At 37.7% G+C, this 15,482-nt stretch overlaps 1 protein-coding gene across 2 annotated transcripts in view; it reads right to left on the bottom strand.

Annotated features, from left to right (window-relative positions):
• The window catches only part of myo1cb (myosin Ic, paralog b), a 37,895-nt gene that overhangs the window by 7,786 nt on the left and 14,627 nt on the right, over nucleotides 1-15,482 (bottom strand). The window contains exons 1-12 of one of the 2 annotated variants that reach the window (XM_043258677.1): nucleotides 7,503-7,525; nucleotides 6,265-6,420; nucleotides 6,063-6,178; nucleotides 4,268-4,466; nucleotides 3,773-3,853; nucleotides 3,345-3,524; nucleotides 2,100-2,198; nucleotides 1,761-1,874; nucleotides 1,562-1,633; nucleotides 947-1,066; nucleotides 609-688; nucleotides 6-111 (exon numbers count right to left, since the gene is read on the bottom strand). In XM_043258677.1, the coding sequence (XP_043114612.1) occupies nucleotides 6-111; nucleotides 609-688; nucleotides 947-1,066; nucleotides 1,562-1,633; nucleotides 1,761-1,874; nucleotides 2,100-2,198; nucleotides 3,345-3,524; nucleotides 3,773-3,853; nucleotides 4,268-4,466; nucleotides 6,063-6,178; nucleotides 6,265-6,393 (1,296 nt within the window). In that variant the 5' untranslated portion in view covers nucleotides 6,394-6,420; nucleotides 7,503-7,525. Of the gene's footprint in view, nucleotides 1-5; nucleotides 112-608; nucleotides 689-946; nucleotides 1,067-1,561; nucleotides 1,634-1,760; nucleotides 1,875-2,099; nucleotides 2,199-3,344; nucleotides 3,525-3,772; nucleotides 3,854-4,267; nucleotides 4,467-6,062; nucleotides 6,179-6,264; nucleotides 6,421-7,502; nucleotides 7,526-15,482 lie in introns of those variants that run through there. The other variant, XM_043258678.1, reaches the window with a different exon arrangement.

Genomic DNA, 15,482 nt, shown 5'->3' with positions numbered 1-15,482 from the left:
CTCACCGTGATTCCCTCGGCTTCATATTCCTCCTGCTCTGACTTCAGAGTCAGTTCAATGAAGAGCTGCTGCAACTTCTCATTACAATAGTTGATACAAAACTGCTCAAAACTAAATAAACAGACAAAGAGAGGTGGAGTGAGTAATCTCTGAAAATTAGTTTGATTCTACTCTCAATTTAACATTATATAGATATATAGATTCAAAATCTCTAAAAGTGCACTACATCATATCTTCACAAATAAAATATTTTAAAAATACTCATGGTGAAAAAGTATTAAATGCTGACGTTAAATATGTATTATTTACACTGTAACTATAAAATATATAATTTATAGGCATCCCTGCGACAGAGGAGAAGTGGTTTGAAGAATGTATGAATATAAATAGAATTAAAAAAATGAAAATAAAATGTCAGACAATTATAATAATATTTAATATTATAATATAAAATGTCATTTTTTACTAAAGATATTTACAAGTTTTACAATATTTACATTTACAATAAAATAAAAGTATATGCAATAACATGAAATATACCATATATTGTTACATTTTAGAAATTAATTACATTAATGTCATTACATTTTATGTATTATATACTCTACCTGTTGTTCTGAAAGACCTCAAAGCCATAGATATCCAGCAGACCAATGACAGAGGCGTTCTTACTGTTAAACGAATCATCCTGTGAGAGACATTAAAAGCCCAGAAATATAACAGCTGTGGCATGTCGTTCAGACTAAACATACATAGCCTGTAAGATCATATGGAGAGAATGTGTTCTAATAACAGTCATCGGAAAAACTAATAGTCCAGAAAGTGGACTGGTAGTCTTTCTCCATGTGGGGGCGCCAAACATCCACATGTAGTGACCAAACCTCTATCAGAGAATTTGAAAGGCCGTGAAACCGATAGTGTATTTAACAACAGAATGAGTCCATACCTTGAAGGCCAGAGAGTCATTAATTTTGTTGACGAGCCAAGTAAAAGTACGACCATATATGGCTTTAGATAAGGCATCCCGAGCTGAAGCGGCCTGCTCTTGATTTAAAGGACTCATCAGCTATAACACAAACACACACAATGGATTAATGGGAACCGCTCATTATAATTATTACATATTGTATACACACGCTTTTTTTTTTCCACACTGAAAGCTCAGAACAAACACTGGGGAAAAAAAAAAGGTTTTAAAGCTAACCAGCACTATTTTATTACAGATGGGAAGAATAAAAGCTTTGAATTGAATATAATATTTGTATTAATTATGAAATTTCAGTGTTAGTGGAATTTCAGTACCCACCTACGTCAAAGTTTCTATGATATTCTACTCCCTATGACTCAGATTCCTCATTTATTATAAAGCTATGGGATTTTTTTAAACTGCCAAAAATCTAAATGAATGAATACAAAAATGAATGTGATTAATAGTAATAGCAGACTTCCCCTCAACAAACAAGCTTAGAAAAATCCCTATCTTCAAGTATTAGCAATACTAATAGTGATATCAGTCTGTTAGCAATAATTCTCAATTCACTCTAAATAATTGAAAACGTACCTCTTCTCCTTTGGCAATGATCTTTTTATGGGTTAGAGCCTCCTTAAGAACAGTGCCATCCACACCTAACAACTGCAGTGTCACAAACGCACACACACACAAAGGGTCAAAAAACAGCCCCCTGTCATGTAATCTCAAGAGAGGAAACATGGTTAGACGCAGAGGTCATGCACATGTGGCCACAGAACAGCGATGTTACCCTGGCTAAGTATTTAATCTGCGTCTCTGTAGTGATGTAGGCACTGCCGCTGTCCTCTCCTCCGTACTGGACATTCCCCAAGTGTAGTACACTGGCAATAATGTTCAAAAGCTCCTGTGGAGAGAAAGGGACGGGGTGTGAATGAAAGGAAAGATCACAGTTTACAAAGTAACGTGTCGTTTCTGATGTCAGATTTGGAAAAAAATAAGGACCGTTTGCCTGGATAAAGAGGGAGAACTTTCTATTTCTTGGGTGAAAAACATTCAGTCATTCTTCATAGCGTGTATGTGTGTGTGTGTGCGTGTGTGTGCGTGTGTGTGTGTGTGTGCGTGTGTGTACCTCCACTTCATCATCAGTGAAGCCAATGACACTCAGGGCTTTCCTCACTATCTTCCAGTCATTGCGGTCGTTTATGGAGCTCACTTTGGGACAGTTACCCTAAAAGAAGAAAAAAAAAAAAAAAAAACTCACACACACTCAATCAACTTAACAGAGGAAACCAAAAGAGGAGGGGCTCTTCTTGACTTCCTCTATTAAACACCAGGGGAGTGAGAGGAAGCAACAGAGGGACATTCTTGCATACTTGTGGGAAAATTTATGATGCCGTTTATGATGAATACTCATACAAAAGTCCAACATAAATGCATGTGGTAAACTGAGCTGAAAAATATGATCAGACTTTTTTGACATTTGTATTTAACATTAAATGGTATTTCTGACTGCGTCTGAGTACAATAATAAAAAAAAAAAGAGTTTAAAATGCAAAACTGTTGTGACGTAAAATATCAAGACACACTTGAGAAACAGCTGCAACTGAAGGAAATGAGATAGTGTCAATAATGAGAGATATAAATGAACATTAAGAAATATTATAAACAGATAAATTTGTAATAATAAATTTGAAGAGGTCATCGCAACGCAAGGTGTAGAGTCACATTGTGATATATAAAGTTGCAAAAACAAAAAAGATATAAAAGAAAAAGTTGCTATAATGAGAAAGTCACAGCTGAGCAATGAGTGATGCAACATTAAAAAAAGTATTAAAAAAATAGTATTGTAGGCAGTAAAAGTAAAAGTAGGCAGTATTGCGCGGTGATCTGTTACAGTTAAAAGGAAAAAAAATTAATTACAGTTACTTTTAAAGTGTTAACAATAACAAATGGGCTTACATCTGAAAATTTTAACACACATACAGATGTAATCTATTTTATTTTCCAAATTGCATTGCCTGCTCTAAAATACGAGACACCAATGTTTCAAGAGTTTAGGACAAAGAATTGGACATGCTTATTTATTAACGGTTTTGTTTTTTTTCACTTTTATGCATATGCTTTATTTATTTGGTGTTTTTCTCCCAAGGCATTGATAGATGTCAAATGTTAAAGCATTTCTAAAGTAACCTTCCCAACACTGCAAATAGAAGACGCAAAGTTATAATTATACTTTTTTTTTTTTTTTACTTAACCAGTATAACCTAGTGTGGCTGAAGCATGCGTGTTAACAGCTTTTTCTTAAACGTACATTCTTCTCTAAACCTCAGACATCTGCAGAAATCATAACAAGAGTGTGAGGTCCATCTCTCACCTTCACCAGATACTGGTACTGCTGGGTGTTCTTCTCCAGGCCCAGCCTCCTCAGCAGATCATCCTCTCCTCCCTCGATAAGCTGATAAAAGATGTGGAAGTTCCTCTCGCCGTGGCTCTGGTGCACGACACGTGATTTCTCCAACAGGTAGTTAATGATGTGACCTCCTACGGGAGCGCCCTGCCAACGGGGACACCCAAAGGGAGAAGCAGAGGGGATAATACCGGGTTTCTGACACGCATGCAAACACGCATAATGTCACAGACAAACAGGTAAAGGTGGATGCAGCCAAATCCCCAAAACCAAGGAGAGCATTGTGAGGGTAAAAGGTGTATCGACAGAAGGTGGATCACAGCAACGGAGAGGTGAGCTTTGTTTGATCACTTAATGACGATCACATTGCAATAACAACACGCGAGTGAACTCACCTTGAAGTCGAACTGAATGTCCATGTATTTCCCAAAGCGACTGGAATTGTCATTCCGTAGAGTTTTTGCATTACCAAAAGCCTGAGAGAAGGAAAACAAACAGCGATGGGAAGGATATTACAGGCACAGAAAAGCAAGCTATTTAGTTTTAGACAAATGGGATTATACGAATGCTTAACTAGATGTGCTAGCTTACAGGGAAGCAGCACATCTGCAAAACATCTGGCAGAACGGTCGTCTGCGCCGCTTCCGTGTGCGCCAGTCTTATCGCACAGATAATAACAGTGGGGTATAATTACTGCCGATGGTTTACAAAGACTACGAAGTGCTCAGAATAAACCCGCCGTCTTTTCCTTGGCATCGTTGAGAGTCATTTTGCTCTGTGACGACGGTCCAGGGCAACAATTACAGCTGATCTCACCACTATACGCTGGCATTTGGAGATTAGTGAAATTGTATGTCATGCGGGGTTAGTCGAGCCGTGTACATTTTTACCTCCAGCACAGGGTTGGATTGTAGCAGGCGGTCTTTGACGGTCTGCACATGCTCGCTGGCAGGGCAGGTGACGGCGTAGTACTGCAGAACCTTTTTGGAGGCCTCGGTCTTGCCAGCACCGCTCTCACCGGAGATGAGGATGCACTGATCCCGTCTCTCGGTCCGCATGGAGCGATACGCATTATCAGCAACGGCATAACTGAACAGAGAATGTGTCAATTGTTTTTAAGAAATTAAATCAGTAAATGTATTTTTACATGAAAATGTTATTAAATTATAATTAAAATGTATATTTATAATGTTTAAAATATTTACTATTTTATTATTTCCATTTAGTTATTCTATTAAGCTGTTATTTCTATCACAGTACATGAATTTGTGCATGCCCTTAAAATTTTGAATAATCTTTCTGGTTCTTATAGGCAGAGTTTCATAAACAGGGCTTAGTCGGGACTAGACCTAAGTTAAATAAAAATATTTAAGCAATTTTTACATAAATGCCTTAGAAAACATCTTGACACAGAAATGATATATTTTAAGATATGTCAGAGAAAGATATTTTCAATACTGCATTTTAGCCTGGGACTAACTTAAGCCTTGTCTGTGAAAGCCAGGCATAATGTATGTGCAGTGGTGCTTCCTTTCCCGCATTAAAATAACACATTCCTTTGCTAGAACCCAAATGGACATTCGGGTGTCAGTAACATTGTTGTGTAAACAGAGGAAAAGCTCAGCGAGGACGGACCTGAGTTACACCAGAGAGGGTCTGTGTTTTTTCAGTCTGTACGAAAGCTGAGATAATGCTTTCATCACTTTTACACATCTGCTATTAGTGCAAGATGAACACAGTGGTACAGCGGGTGTAGGGACCGCTTTGCTTGAAGCATAACCTTATACTTTTCTTTATCCCTCCAGATAACTGAAAGCTTACAGATAAGAGTCTGTGAATGTTGCGACTGTAGCAGGACTTCAGTTTATAGTCCTCAACATTCCTTGCAGATATTCCAAAGGAATTTCCTCTTCACTAACGGAGGACAACAAGGAAGATAAACAAGCTCCACCGGGTAGATTAAGCATTTCGCATATTAATAGTAATACTATATAATGCAATTTGCATTTGATGACGAGCAGTCAACAGAAATGTTCACCCAAATTTTGTAGAGCTAATATGTGGAAGAGAATTCGTTTTTCAAGCCAATTTGTTCTGTTTTTTGTGTTTTATTAATTATATATCATTCACATTTTGTGAACTTTACAATGTTCACAAAATTATGAATACATCTTTGGAAAATGAATAAACAATTTTTTTTAGATGGGAACTTTTTGATTCTGTAATCATATTATAATATTTCTCAAAAAAAAACAAATAAATTGTCTTGTTTCTGACAAATCGGGCCAAAACTGAAAAACATGCAGATGTTGCAAACATGCAACATGCAAAAATGCCAAATATTGGACAACCACTATCTCAAAAATGATTTCTGATATTTTTAGGGGAAAAATAAATAAATACTAATAAAAAAGTTAAATAAGCACAACAACTACCATAAGGACGCAAGTTTACATGCCTGACAAATCTAACCATTGTTGACAAATTGCAAAAGCCATGTGTCAAAGACTTCTATCTGACAATCAAAGCAGCTTTAAGTCATTAAAGACCCTGATGGTTTACCGTGTGATTTAGGACAGGGCCCTTGTTTAACAAAAACCTAACCATTACCCATCCTATTAGACTAATATGCATAATAAAAGAGATCAGAATTGGGGTAATAATTTTGTGTTGCTGATAGCTTACATGTGAGGTGAGACCTCATAGAAATTGACGCCCCTGTATCGCTCCATGTGCTGTTTAGTGTAGATCTCCAGCTCTTTGTAGGGGTTCATGGACACAAGCACTGAGCCAATGTACGTCTGTAATAGAAAAACAGACAAAAAGAGATCAGATACTCTGGACTTTGAGCTTTAAGCAGGAATAGCACCGGTAGTTCAGCTCTTACATAAATGAGGTTCTCCTTGAAGCGTTTGCGGAGGTTCTCAATGAACGCCACCTCGCTGGTGTGGTTCTCCAGCAGGACAAAGTCCTGCACACCCACCCGGTCCCTGGCTGTCAGGGCGCTCTCCATCATGACCCGGATTCCGTCACTGCCCACAGCCTGACAGAGAAAGAGCAGAAGAGAGATACAGATTCACACTTCCAGCCTCCAGACGCAGAGCAGCACAAGGTGATATATAAACTCTCCAACATACACAGTATGTCAAAGCTCTCTGGAGAGCCTTAAACAAACTCAACCACTCTATCTTGACTCCTCCCATTTAATAACGCAATGTGTTCGGCTCATTTGAAACCCAGCTTTTATTAAAACTTTAATTCATTACATTTATTCATTAAATCAATATTTATATTGGACTGGTTAATATTAGATATTTTACTTCACATGCTAATTTACTTCATTGTTACCATTATTTTTAAAATAATATTTTTTAAGCATTAAAATTTAAAAAAAACTAATTTAAAAAAAAAAGTACTGTATAATAAAGCTGCACAATTAATCTAATCCCAATTACAATTATGGATGCCGCAATTACATTGTGTGCTTAGGATGTATTCTTTTCTTTCTACGTGCTATCTTAAGGGATTTTGCATAGTTTTCATTTTAGTTCAACATTATAATACTTTTTTTATTTAAAGAGGAAACCGATCCGAAGCACAGTTCACATTTGAGGCTTAATACTATAGAAAAGCAATACGTTTTCAGTTGTTTTTAGCTTATTTTCATCTAAAACATATGGGATGCGGTTGCTTTAAGCAATCATATAATCATCAATGTAAATTGTGATAAACACTTAATCATCAATTATGATTTTTTTCAAAATCGTGCAGCCCTACTGTATAGACACTGTTGTATATATAAAAATATACATACATACATATACATATATATATATATATATATAAAAACAAAAAAAAATACATCATCATTAAGTACTATATTCACAGTATGACATTCTAATCCCATCATTGCTTTATGGCACCACCACAGTACTATTTATAAACACACAACGCTGTTTCACATCAATAGCTTGATTGCATCACTTTTATAAAACACACCAGACACTGCAAACCATCAATTTTCCACCACTTTTCACACTTAAAACCACCACATCTTACATCTCCATCAGTGCAAACTCCACCCAAACCCAAGTGTGCTGGGTTTAGTACCGGTGTCATACTCACATCTACAACCAGATCTGTATTTTTAAAGATATAACTCTTTTCCTCAATGGAGGCTTGCGTTTTCCGCATTAGATTCCCAATGTTTGACAAATCCATGGTGTCAAAACAACTTGCTGTCGATCCTCGTCCAGAGATGCTCTTTTAACTAGTAGGACACACAAACGTACTAAGTTCTAACGGGTCAGCTGTCATCAGACGTCTGTAATCCTGATCAAAGAAGACTATAGCTGATGCTTCCTAGCTTGAAACAGAAAAGCGCACTTACACCAACTCACTCACACACACACAAACACACTCAGATGAACAAATGCGTGATTATGCATCGAAACACACACAGTCACATTGTGTGAACGCACCAGCTGCTATGGCTGTTGTTTTGCTATTGACACAGCAGCGGCCGTCCCCTGGAGGCAGAGACAGAGAGAGACAGATACAGCACACCTGAGCAAGCGCTTTAATTAAGTTGAAGTACACCAACTACAACCGAACTGAGAGCGAGGGAGGCTAACGGTGGGAAATAACAAGCCGAAAGAAAAACATAACAAGAGAGCGGGGAACAGTCGACAAGTGTAGTGCCAGGAAGTGACTTCATTCCCAATCCGTCAGCCTGCTGAATGCACCAACAGAGCTGCACCATCTCTGAAAGTCTGTGCGTTGCCGTCTCGTTCCCTATTAGGCCGGTTTTGCATATCGAGCTTAATTCTGGTTTCGTGCGAACGACCACACGGAACCTGGTTTTCACAAATCAGGCATAAACCACATTTAAATGCATTGTACTGCATGTTTAAATTAGGGGATGCTTATTTGATGTTGACGAAAAAATATTATACATTTCAAGGTGTTCAGAGTGGATAGTGCATGCGCTGCGTGGTTGCTACTGAAAAATATATATAATTATGTTTTATAAACTATTTTCTTTATATTATATTATTTATTATATTTATATTATTTTCTATAGATAAGCTTATATTTATATAGGTTATATACAGAATATACACTACCATTTAAGTTTGGGATCAGTAAGATTTTATTTTAAAGAAATTAATGCTTTTATTCAATAAGGATGCATACAATTAATCAAAAGTGACAGTAAAGATTTTATAATATTATAAAACCTTGAAAATCTTGGCTTGGTTGATAGTTAATAGTTTTCACAGTATTTTGATTAAATAAATGCGTTCTTGGTGAACAAGAGACGACTTTCAAAAATCTAATTAACCTTTTGAATGGTAGTGTACATGTTTGATTTAAACAAATAGTAACGCAGACCCACAGATCAGTCAACAAACTGCACACTTTTCTTAATCGCACGTCCTTGTTTGTCTCTCTTAATTTGCGCACATACTCTGCTCCAGTCACACAGAACTGACGGTTAATAATTGGTGGTGGAGTCATAATCAAAACTAAACACGTTGGCTAGACAGACCATGAGATCATTTGCTGGCCAGCACAAGCATAATATGTCCTGCCCTTTAACAGATCATTTCCACTGGAGCTACTGTACTTACTCCAAGACGCTTGAATAATACAGACAACTTAAATATTTACTTTTTAAGGGGCGAAAATAGTTTACATACTGCGACCGAAACGGACAAAAGAGTTCTATATTGTTTTTTTTAGCTAAATAATTAATTTCTATAAATAATTCTGACTTTGTTCAGAATTGATATATTTATTTTAATAGATTTTAAAAGATTAAATTTAACCGTGTTATTATTAGTTAAATTATTAGTGCTTTTAAAAATTTACTTTTAATTTTACCCCCCAAAAAAGTGTCATTTATCACTCACACCCATGTCCTTCGTTCATCTTTAGAAGACAAATTAAAATGAAATCTGAAAACTTTCTGACCCTGAATAGACAGCAATGCAACAGACACATTCAAGGCCCAGAAAGATAGTAAAAACATTGTTAAAATAGTTCAGATAGTACTCTCATTAACACGCATCACAGAATGACACAGAAAAGAAGAAATTGTTGAATAAATTCATTATTTTTGTTTCCTTAGCAGAGGAAAAGTATTCTTGCGGCTGCATAAAATGATGGCTGAATCTCTGATGACACATGGACTATTTTAGCAATTTGTGGTCATTTTTGTTCGGAAGTTGAACAAAGGTCTTAATGTTTTGGAACAACCTGAGAGTGAGTAATTAACGGCAGAATTTTTGTTTTTGGATGAATTACCCCTTTAAGTGAGCGCTAGATGACTTCTAAGGTCATTACTTTCTAAAAGTAAAAATAAGGAAAATAAGCATGTACAATAAAATAATAAACTTTAATTTGATTACGAGGACATGCAAGAATCTTTGAGTTGTCTGAGGGTTTTTGAGCATACTATTATCTGTAAATCACCTAGACGTAAAACACTCAGAGCCACCAAAACCCAATATAAACGAATACAACCATTCATTTACAACAATAAATACTCTATAATCAGTAAGCAGACCCTTATCCTCAAAAGACCCCTTGCTAGGGTACTTTCTCCAGAAACCGGTTCTATTATGGCATTGTTCTTCATAGATTTGCTTTCCTGTTCTTTCTTTCCCACCCCTTGTCCTGCTCTCCCTCCCCACAAATGCAGGTCTGTAAGGCAAGCTATGTGCCTTTACCATGCCCTCACTTTTTCCAAATCCTGCTCTGCAAACATCGGACTGAAAAGCACAGACTCGGCCGTGCGCAAATTATTCACCTCCCCATTACTCTCTAACCTCCGTTGAAAAAGAAAGATCAAAGAGGGAGCGGTTTCTTCTTCGTGAACAATAATTGCCTTTCGCATGACCTTCTAACATCCTACTCATTCGCTGGGCTCTTGTGAGCAGAGCTGTGTCAGGAAGATCTGCCGAGTCAAGCTGCCTTCGTCAGCACTTCTTACATTGCAAGAAGACAGAGCAGTCTTCGGAAACGGACGAATAGGGACCCAGAGCTTTGATTACAAAGATTGATTTTTTTTTTTTTTTTTTTGCACATTCGAAAAACACTCCAGTGTTTCATTTCTCCATAGGCAAATCAGCGATTTTGTCCAGTTAACAACACCAGATATAACCAAAGGATGATGAAATGGAGAAGAATGCATTTTTTCATAATTAATGAAGGCAGTGGATAAAGGGCGCATTCCTAGATATCCAGAGCATAGTCGTGCGCTCCTCCCCTTCTCACCGGGAAGAGTGGAGAACGGTGGAGAAGAAAAAAGCCCATCTTGTCTGCTTGCTTATGATTTTAAGCTTTTGAGGTTACCAACTGTTTCCATCCTGATTGAGTCATCTGGCTCACTTGTTACCTCTCTCTTTTTCCTCAGGAAAGAACAAGGGGTGGAAACACCCAGACTTGTGGAGAGGCATAGCTACATTAAAAACCACGATGAATGCATAAAGGTGTTTCTTGAAGCATGGTCACTATTACTGCACCAGATAAAATAAACTCGAAAAAGTCAACTTTCTTGCTTTGTTATATTACGAATACATTAAAATAGTAAGAACCATTTACTGCATTACATTTTTCATTTCTGACAGCTTTTACCAGTATATCAATGCCTGACACTTTTAGTCGTTATGAATAAATATTATGTGATATTTGTAATAATAAGTATTATTATTATTATTAATTGTAAAAAAGGTAAACAGAGATAAATGACAATTATAAATTGGAGCACACTTTTTATAAGGTGGTCTTAACTACTAATGTAATTATATAAAAACCCCCAAAAACAAATACAATGTAAAAACACACCGTTGCTATTGAGGTGGACATGGGTAAGGTTAGGGACAGGTTATTACTTTTATAAAACGGCACATGCAAGAAGTGTGCAATATCTTGTTTTTGTTTTGAAGTGTAAAAAGATCAGACTCTCGCAACTTTGTTTCATGCAGATGGTCAGGAGAAAGACATTTTTAGCACTTCTCCAAATGCAGTGCGACGTTTTTGCCCTTATCTTGCATGCCTGCGATTGCTCACGAAACACTTTTAAGTACTTAAAACGTACTCAAAAGCTGTACAAAGACCCCAGAGCTTGGGCTTTGCTGAGCAACATATCACATCTTTCTTTAACCGATTTTCCTCAATAAATCTTCAAAGATGTCGTCTTACAATGTTCCTTTAATTACCGATACACAAACGGTGAGAAATTCCATGGGTGGTATCGTAATTCACGCCGGTCTGCCGAGTCTATGCCTGTCCTGGCGTTAAAGGGGCTCTGTTGGTTTGGAAAGTAAGCCGGTGGCTGTCAAACTTGAGGGGGAAAGTTGACAGACAGGTGTGACCGGCTCTGTCATAATAGTTGAAGATTTGCACGCCCTCCACATGCTGAATTACAAACACATTCACGCATACTTTTTGACTTGGAGAAGATATAAAATGACCAGTTATCCTTCATTCCACCTTGCCTGGACAATGCAAGGCATTCATATCCAGAGGGCATTTGAAGATCACGAGTCGGGAGAAACTACTTACTGGATATCTTTCTTACAGCGTCTCCCACCTAAGCACATATAAATACATATCTACAGCCTTTTCTAATATCTCAGGTCAGGGTATATCGCATCTCCTCGGTCGTTCCGAGCAACATGTCATTATGTAAACTTCATTTCCTTTGCCTGAGAACTGGAGCTTCCTGCGAGCGGTGCAGCTGTTTAGCAATTCAGAGGAATCTCGAGCGAAACTGCACCAGATACCATAAATCCGCTGTCAGCCATTCATCAGACTTCTGCAGTTATTTGCCTACGATGAGTGCCGAAGTGTGACGAAGCGTCGAAATTCGATCACATCTAAAGTATCGCTGACCAGCAAGGTGTGCTTATTTGAATGTGAAATGATGCTCGGCAAGCAACACTCGCAGTGAATCATGACGATGAATTAGTGAAAGGCCCCCGGAAACCCAAAACCCATATGGCGTGGTCTTTATCTTGATTGTTTGCTCTTGAAGTTTCTGTTGGCTTTCGGAGGATGGTCGTGGATGACAGAGACGGGAAGAAATGTAGCAGGGTGGAATGGCCTGATGACAGATGCCAGTTTCATTATCTCACTCTCGCTCTCTTTCTAGCCTGGAATTCAACAGTGACTGCTGCTGGTTCGAAGCCAGGGATTGCTTCACTGTGAGATGACACTACGGCATAAACACAGAAACCGATAGGCAGAATGTCCGGTATGAAAGAGGGTCCCAAGATAGGATCAGCGTCTGACAGGATAGACGACTCCAAATCCTTCTTTTCTGAGAAAAAGGGATTTCCAATCTTTATATTGCCATTTCGCTATATACCACAAGATATCTTTAGAGGTCATGTGATATTCACGTCTACACTGATGAAGTAACTAGTTCTTTGAACCTAGTCAATGGATACAAAATATTTTGTAATATACTGAATTTTATACAAATAGGCCTATAAGCTTATTAAAATGCATTTCAGTGTTTAACATCTCAGAACTAAAAATTATTATATAAAATACTATAAAACTACTATTATATTATTATCTATTATATATTTAGATTACATAGGTTATATACTGTTAATGTATATGTGGTATTAATATTGTTTTATTAAATTCTAATTGTCTAACACTTTTTTTTAATCAATTTGTGCAAGTAGTATGACAGACAGACAGATCTGCAAAATCAGGTCCAAATCATAAAAAATCCACGATTCCCCATAAACCTTGCATTCCAGTTGTGCTAGAAAATCATTACTTAATCTAAACGCAAAATAAATTGACGACTTTCTCTTTCATAAGTCCCTGACTGACATTGCAGGAATCTCCCAGCTGCTTTTGTTTAGTGTGGAGCATGCTGTGGTTCTTACCATGCCGCGATACTTCATCTTCCCAATCTTCTTAGCTTGTTGCTGTAAGTGTATGAATTACAAGTATTTCCAAAACAGAAAGTGTGCCGAGTTTGTTATTTCAACTTCTTCTGCACCATGTGTGAGAGCGTCCCAGCTGCCATTTCTTCAGCTTTAACTTTCCTCTCCTTCCCTGCGTCTCTCTCTTTCTCACTCCCTCTCTCCCTCTCCCTCTCTCCCTCTCTCCCCCCCCTGCTGCCTGTGGAGGCACGAGTCAGTCCTTCTGAAAAGTGACACACTCCCCCTCTCTAGCTCCCTCGACTCGCTTGCTCTGTCCTCCCGCAATGGTTCTTTAAACGAAAGCAAAAACTTTCCGGTCCATCTGTAGTAGCCCTGAGTGTGCCTGTCCTTAAACACCAGCCTGTGCCTCTTCTAGCAAATATTACAAATTAAACAAAACAAAAAAAAACCATGAGAAACAGCATGATCATTCGTGCAGAGGATCCAGTGAATTGGGATTGGGAACGCTCTCTGTAACTAGCATTGCACGTTGGACGAAATGTAGCTTGTGATAACACCAAGCGAACTTTCCTCCTCCTTTCCCGCTGCCCCACTGCATGCTGAAGCAGATTTGAGGCAGATTTCAGATCGGCATCCATCAAGTAGGTAAGATTGATGCGCTTAAAATTGGCTCGGTTGCCCGAGGAAGAAAACCGGGGCCAAGTGCACAGGTCACATTCACTTACGGTGGTATGCTTTATGAGTTTATAACCTGACGTCACTGGCATATCGCCTTAAAGTACGCTTGATTTATGACTGCAGTATCTGTTTGATGAACATGCACAGAAAAAACGGAAAGATAACAGATAGATAAAGCCAAGATGAAAACTGCAATATTTATACGGCTGCCACGGTCTTACGAAAGCACATGATCGCCAAGCGGCTCTGAAAAATGGTTGTGTGTTAGCACTTAGGGAGTCTTTTGGGTGTATGACGAAGGGTTAATTTATAAAGACACACCTTATTTTCTCCTCTACACCCAGTAAAAGCACACCACCAATTCAGTCCACACACGGCACTCAGGTAAAGCCTCTACCAAGGTCACTACTACCATCCATAAACAGAGCAGCGCCCTCTACTGGACACTCCAAACGACATAATTATGCACAGAGAAGCTTAGAGAAAGGCTCTGGATTTAATAGAAGTTGCAAAATATAGGCGTGCAGCATTGCACACTCCTCTGTTCTTTCGGTCCTATCAATCTCTCATTCTCGCTCCCTTTCCCACTTATGCCAACATAATCAGAGACCCCGCCTGCTGGAATCTGAGTAATATTTTCCAGACGGTGTGAGCTGCTCTCTCTCTCTCTCTCTCTCTGGGAACACTGACTTTACAGGTTTAGGGTGTAAGAAGCACAGGGAAAGTCAGAAGTGTGTCATACGTCGGGCATTATACCTTCTCTTGCAATCTGCTCATTGTGTGTGCACCTTTCTATCGGTGACTCTGTACAAGTAAAAACTTTATGAATTTATGACAAGCGACAAGTCAATGGAGTACAATGGTTGTCTAAGGAACAGGATAAATAAACAGTTTCTAAATCATACCTTCATTTGATTAGAGTCGCTTTGATCCGTCCTTCAAAAGCCATCTTTTAATCTCAGGCAATAAGGCAATTTGTTAGAACTCCACCTTACTGTACTTAGAACGGAGTCAAATATGATCGTAAATAGCTCTCCTGATAGAAATATACAGACCGTATTATTGATATTGATACGAAACAAAAGTTAATCCTGAAGAATGTTCATGTCGTTTTCTCAATACAACAAAAGCATATGAATTAAACCTGCAATAATATTTGAATGAATAAATAAAATAAATGTAAATAAAATATAATTAAATTATAATGAACTAAAGAGTTAATAAATAGAATTGTTTATCATTATTAAATAAATATAATTTTATATAATAGATTTTCCAAACTGGATCATTTATTTTATTTTGTGCAGAATATTTGGTTAATCACTCATATTTCCTCACGTATTTATTAAATTATTCTTTTGAATACATGTTTTTATATGACAAACAGTAAATGTAATGTAATGCAAAGAGTGGCCATTCAAGGTAGAAATTCTCTTTTGAAAAATATCATAAAATATACACACATTTAGGAAAGGTCGGGGTATTATGGTTATATTGGATGTATTTCAATAAA

Source organism: Puntigrus tetrazona, chromosome 15 (assembly GCF_018831695.1).
Source record: "Puntigrus tetrazona isolate hp1 chromosome 15, ASM1883169v1, whole genome shotgun sequence".
In the NCBI taxonomy this organism is placed as follows: domain Eukaryota; kingdom Metazoa; phylum Chordata; class Actinopteri; order Cypriniformes; family Cyprinidae; genus Puntigrus; species Puntigrus tetrazona.
The sequence above is the reverse complement of the archived record's forward strand: the minus strand, read 5'-3'. Positions and strand labels throughout refer to the sequence as shown.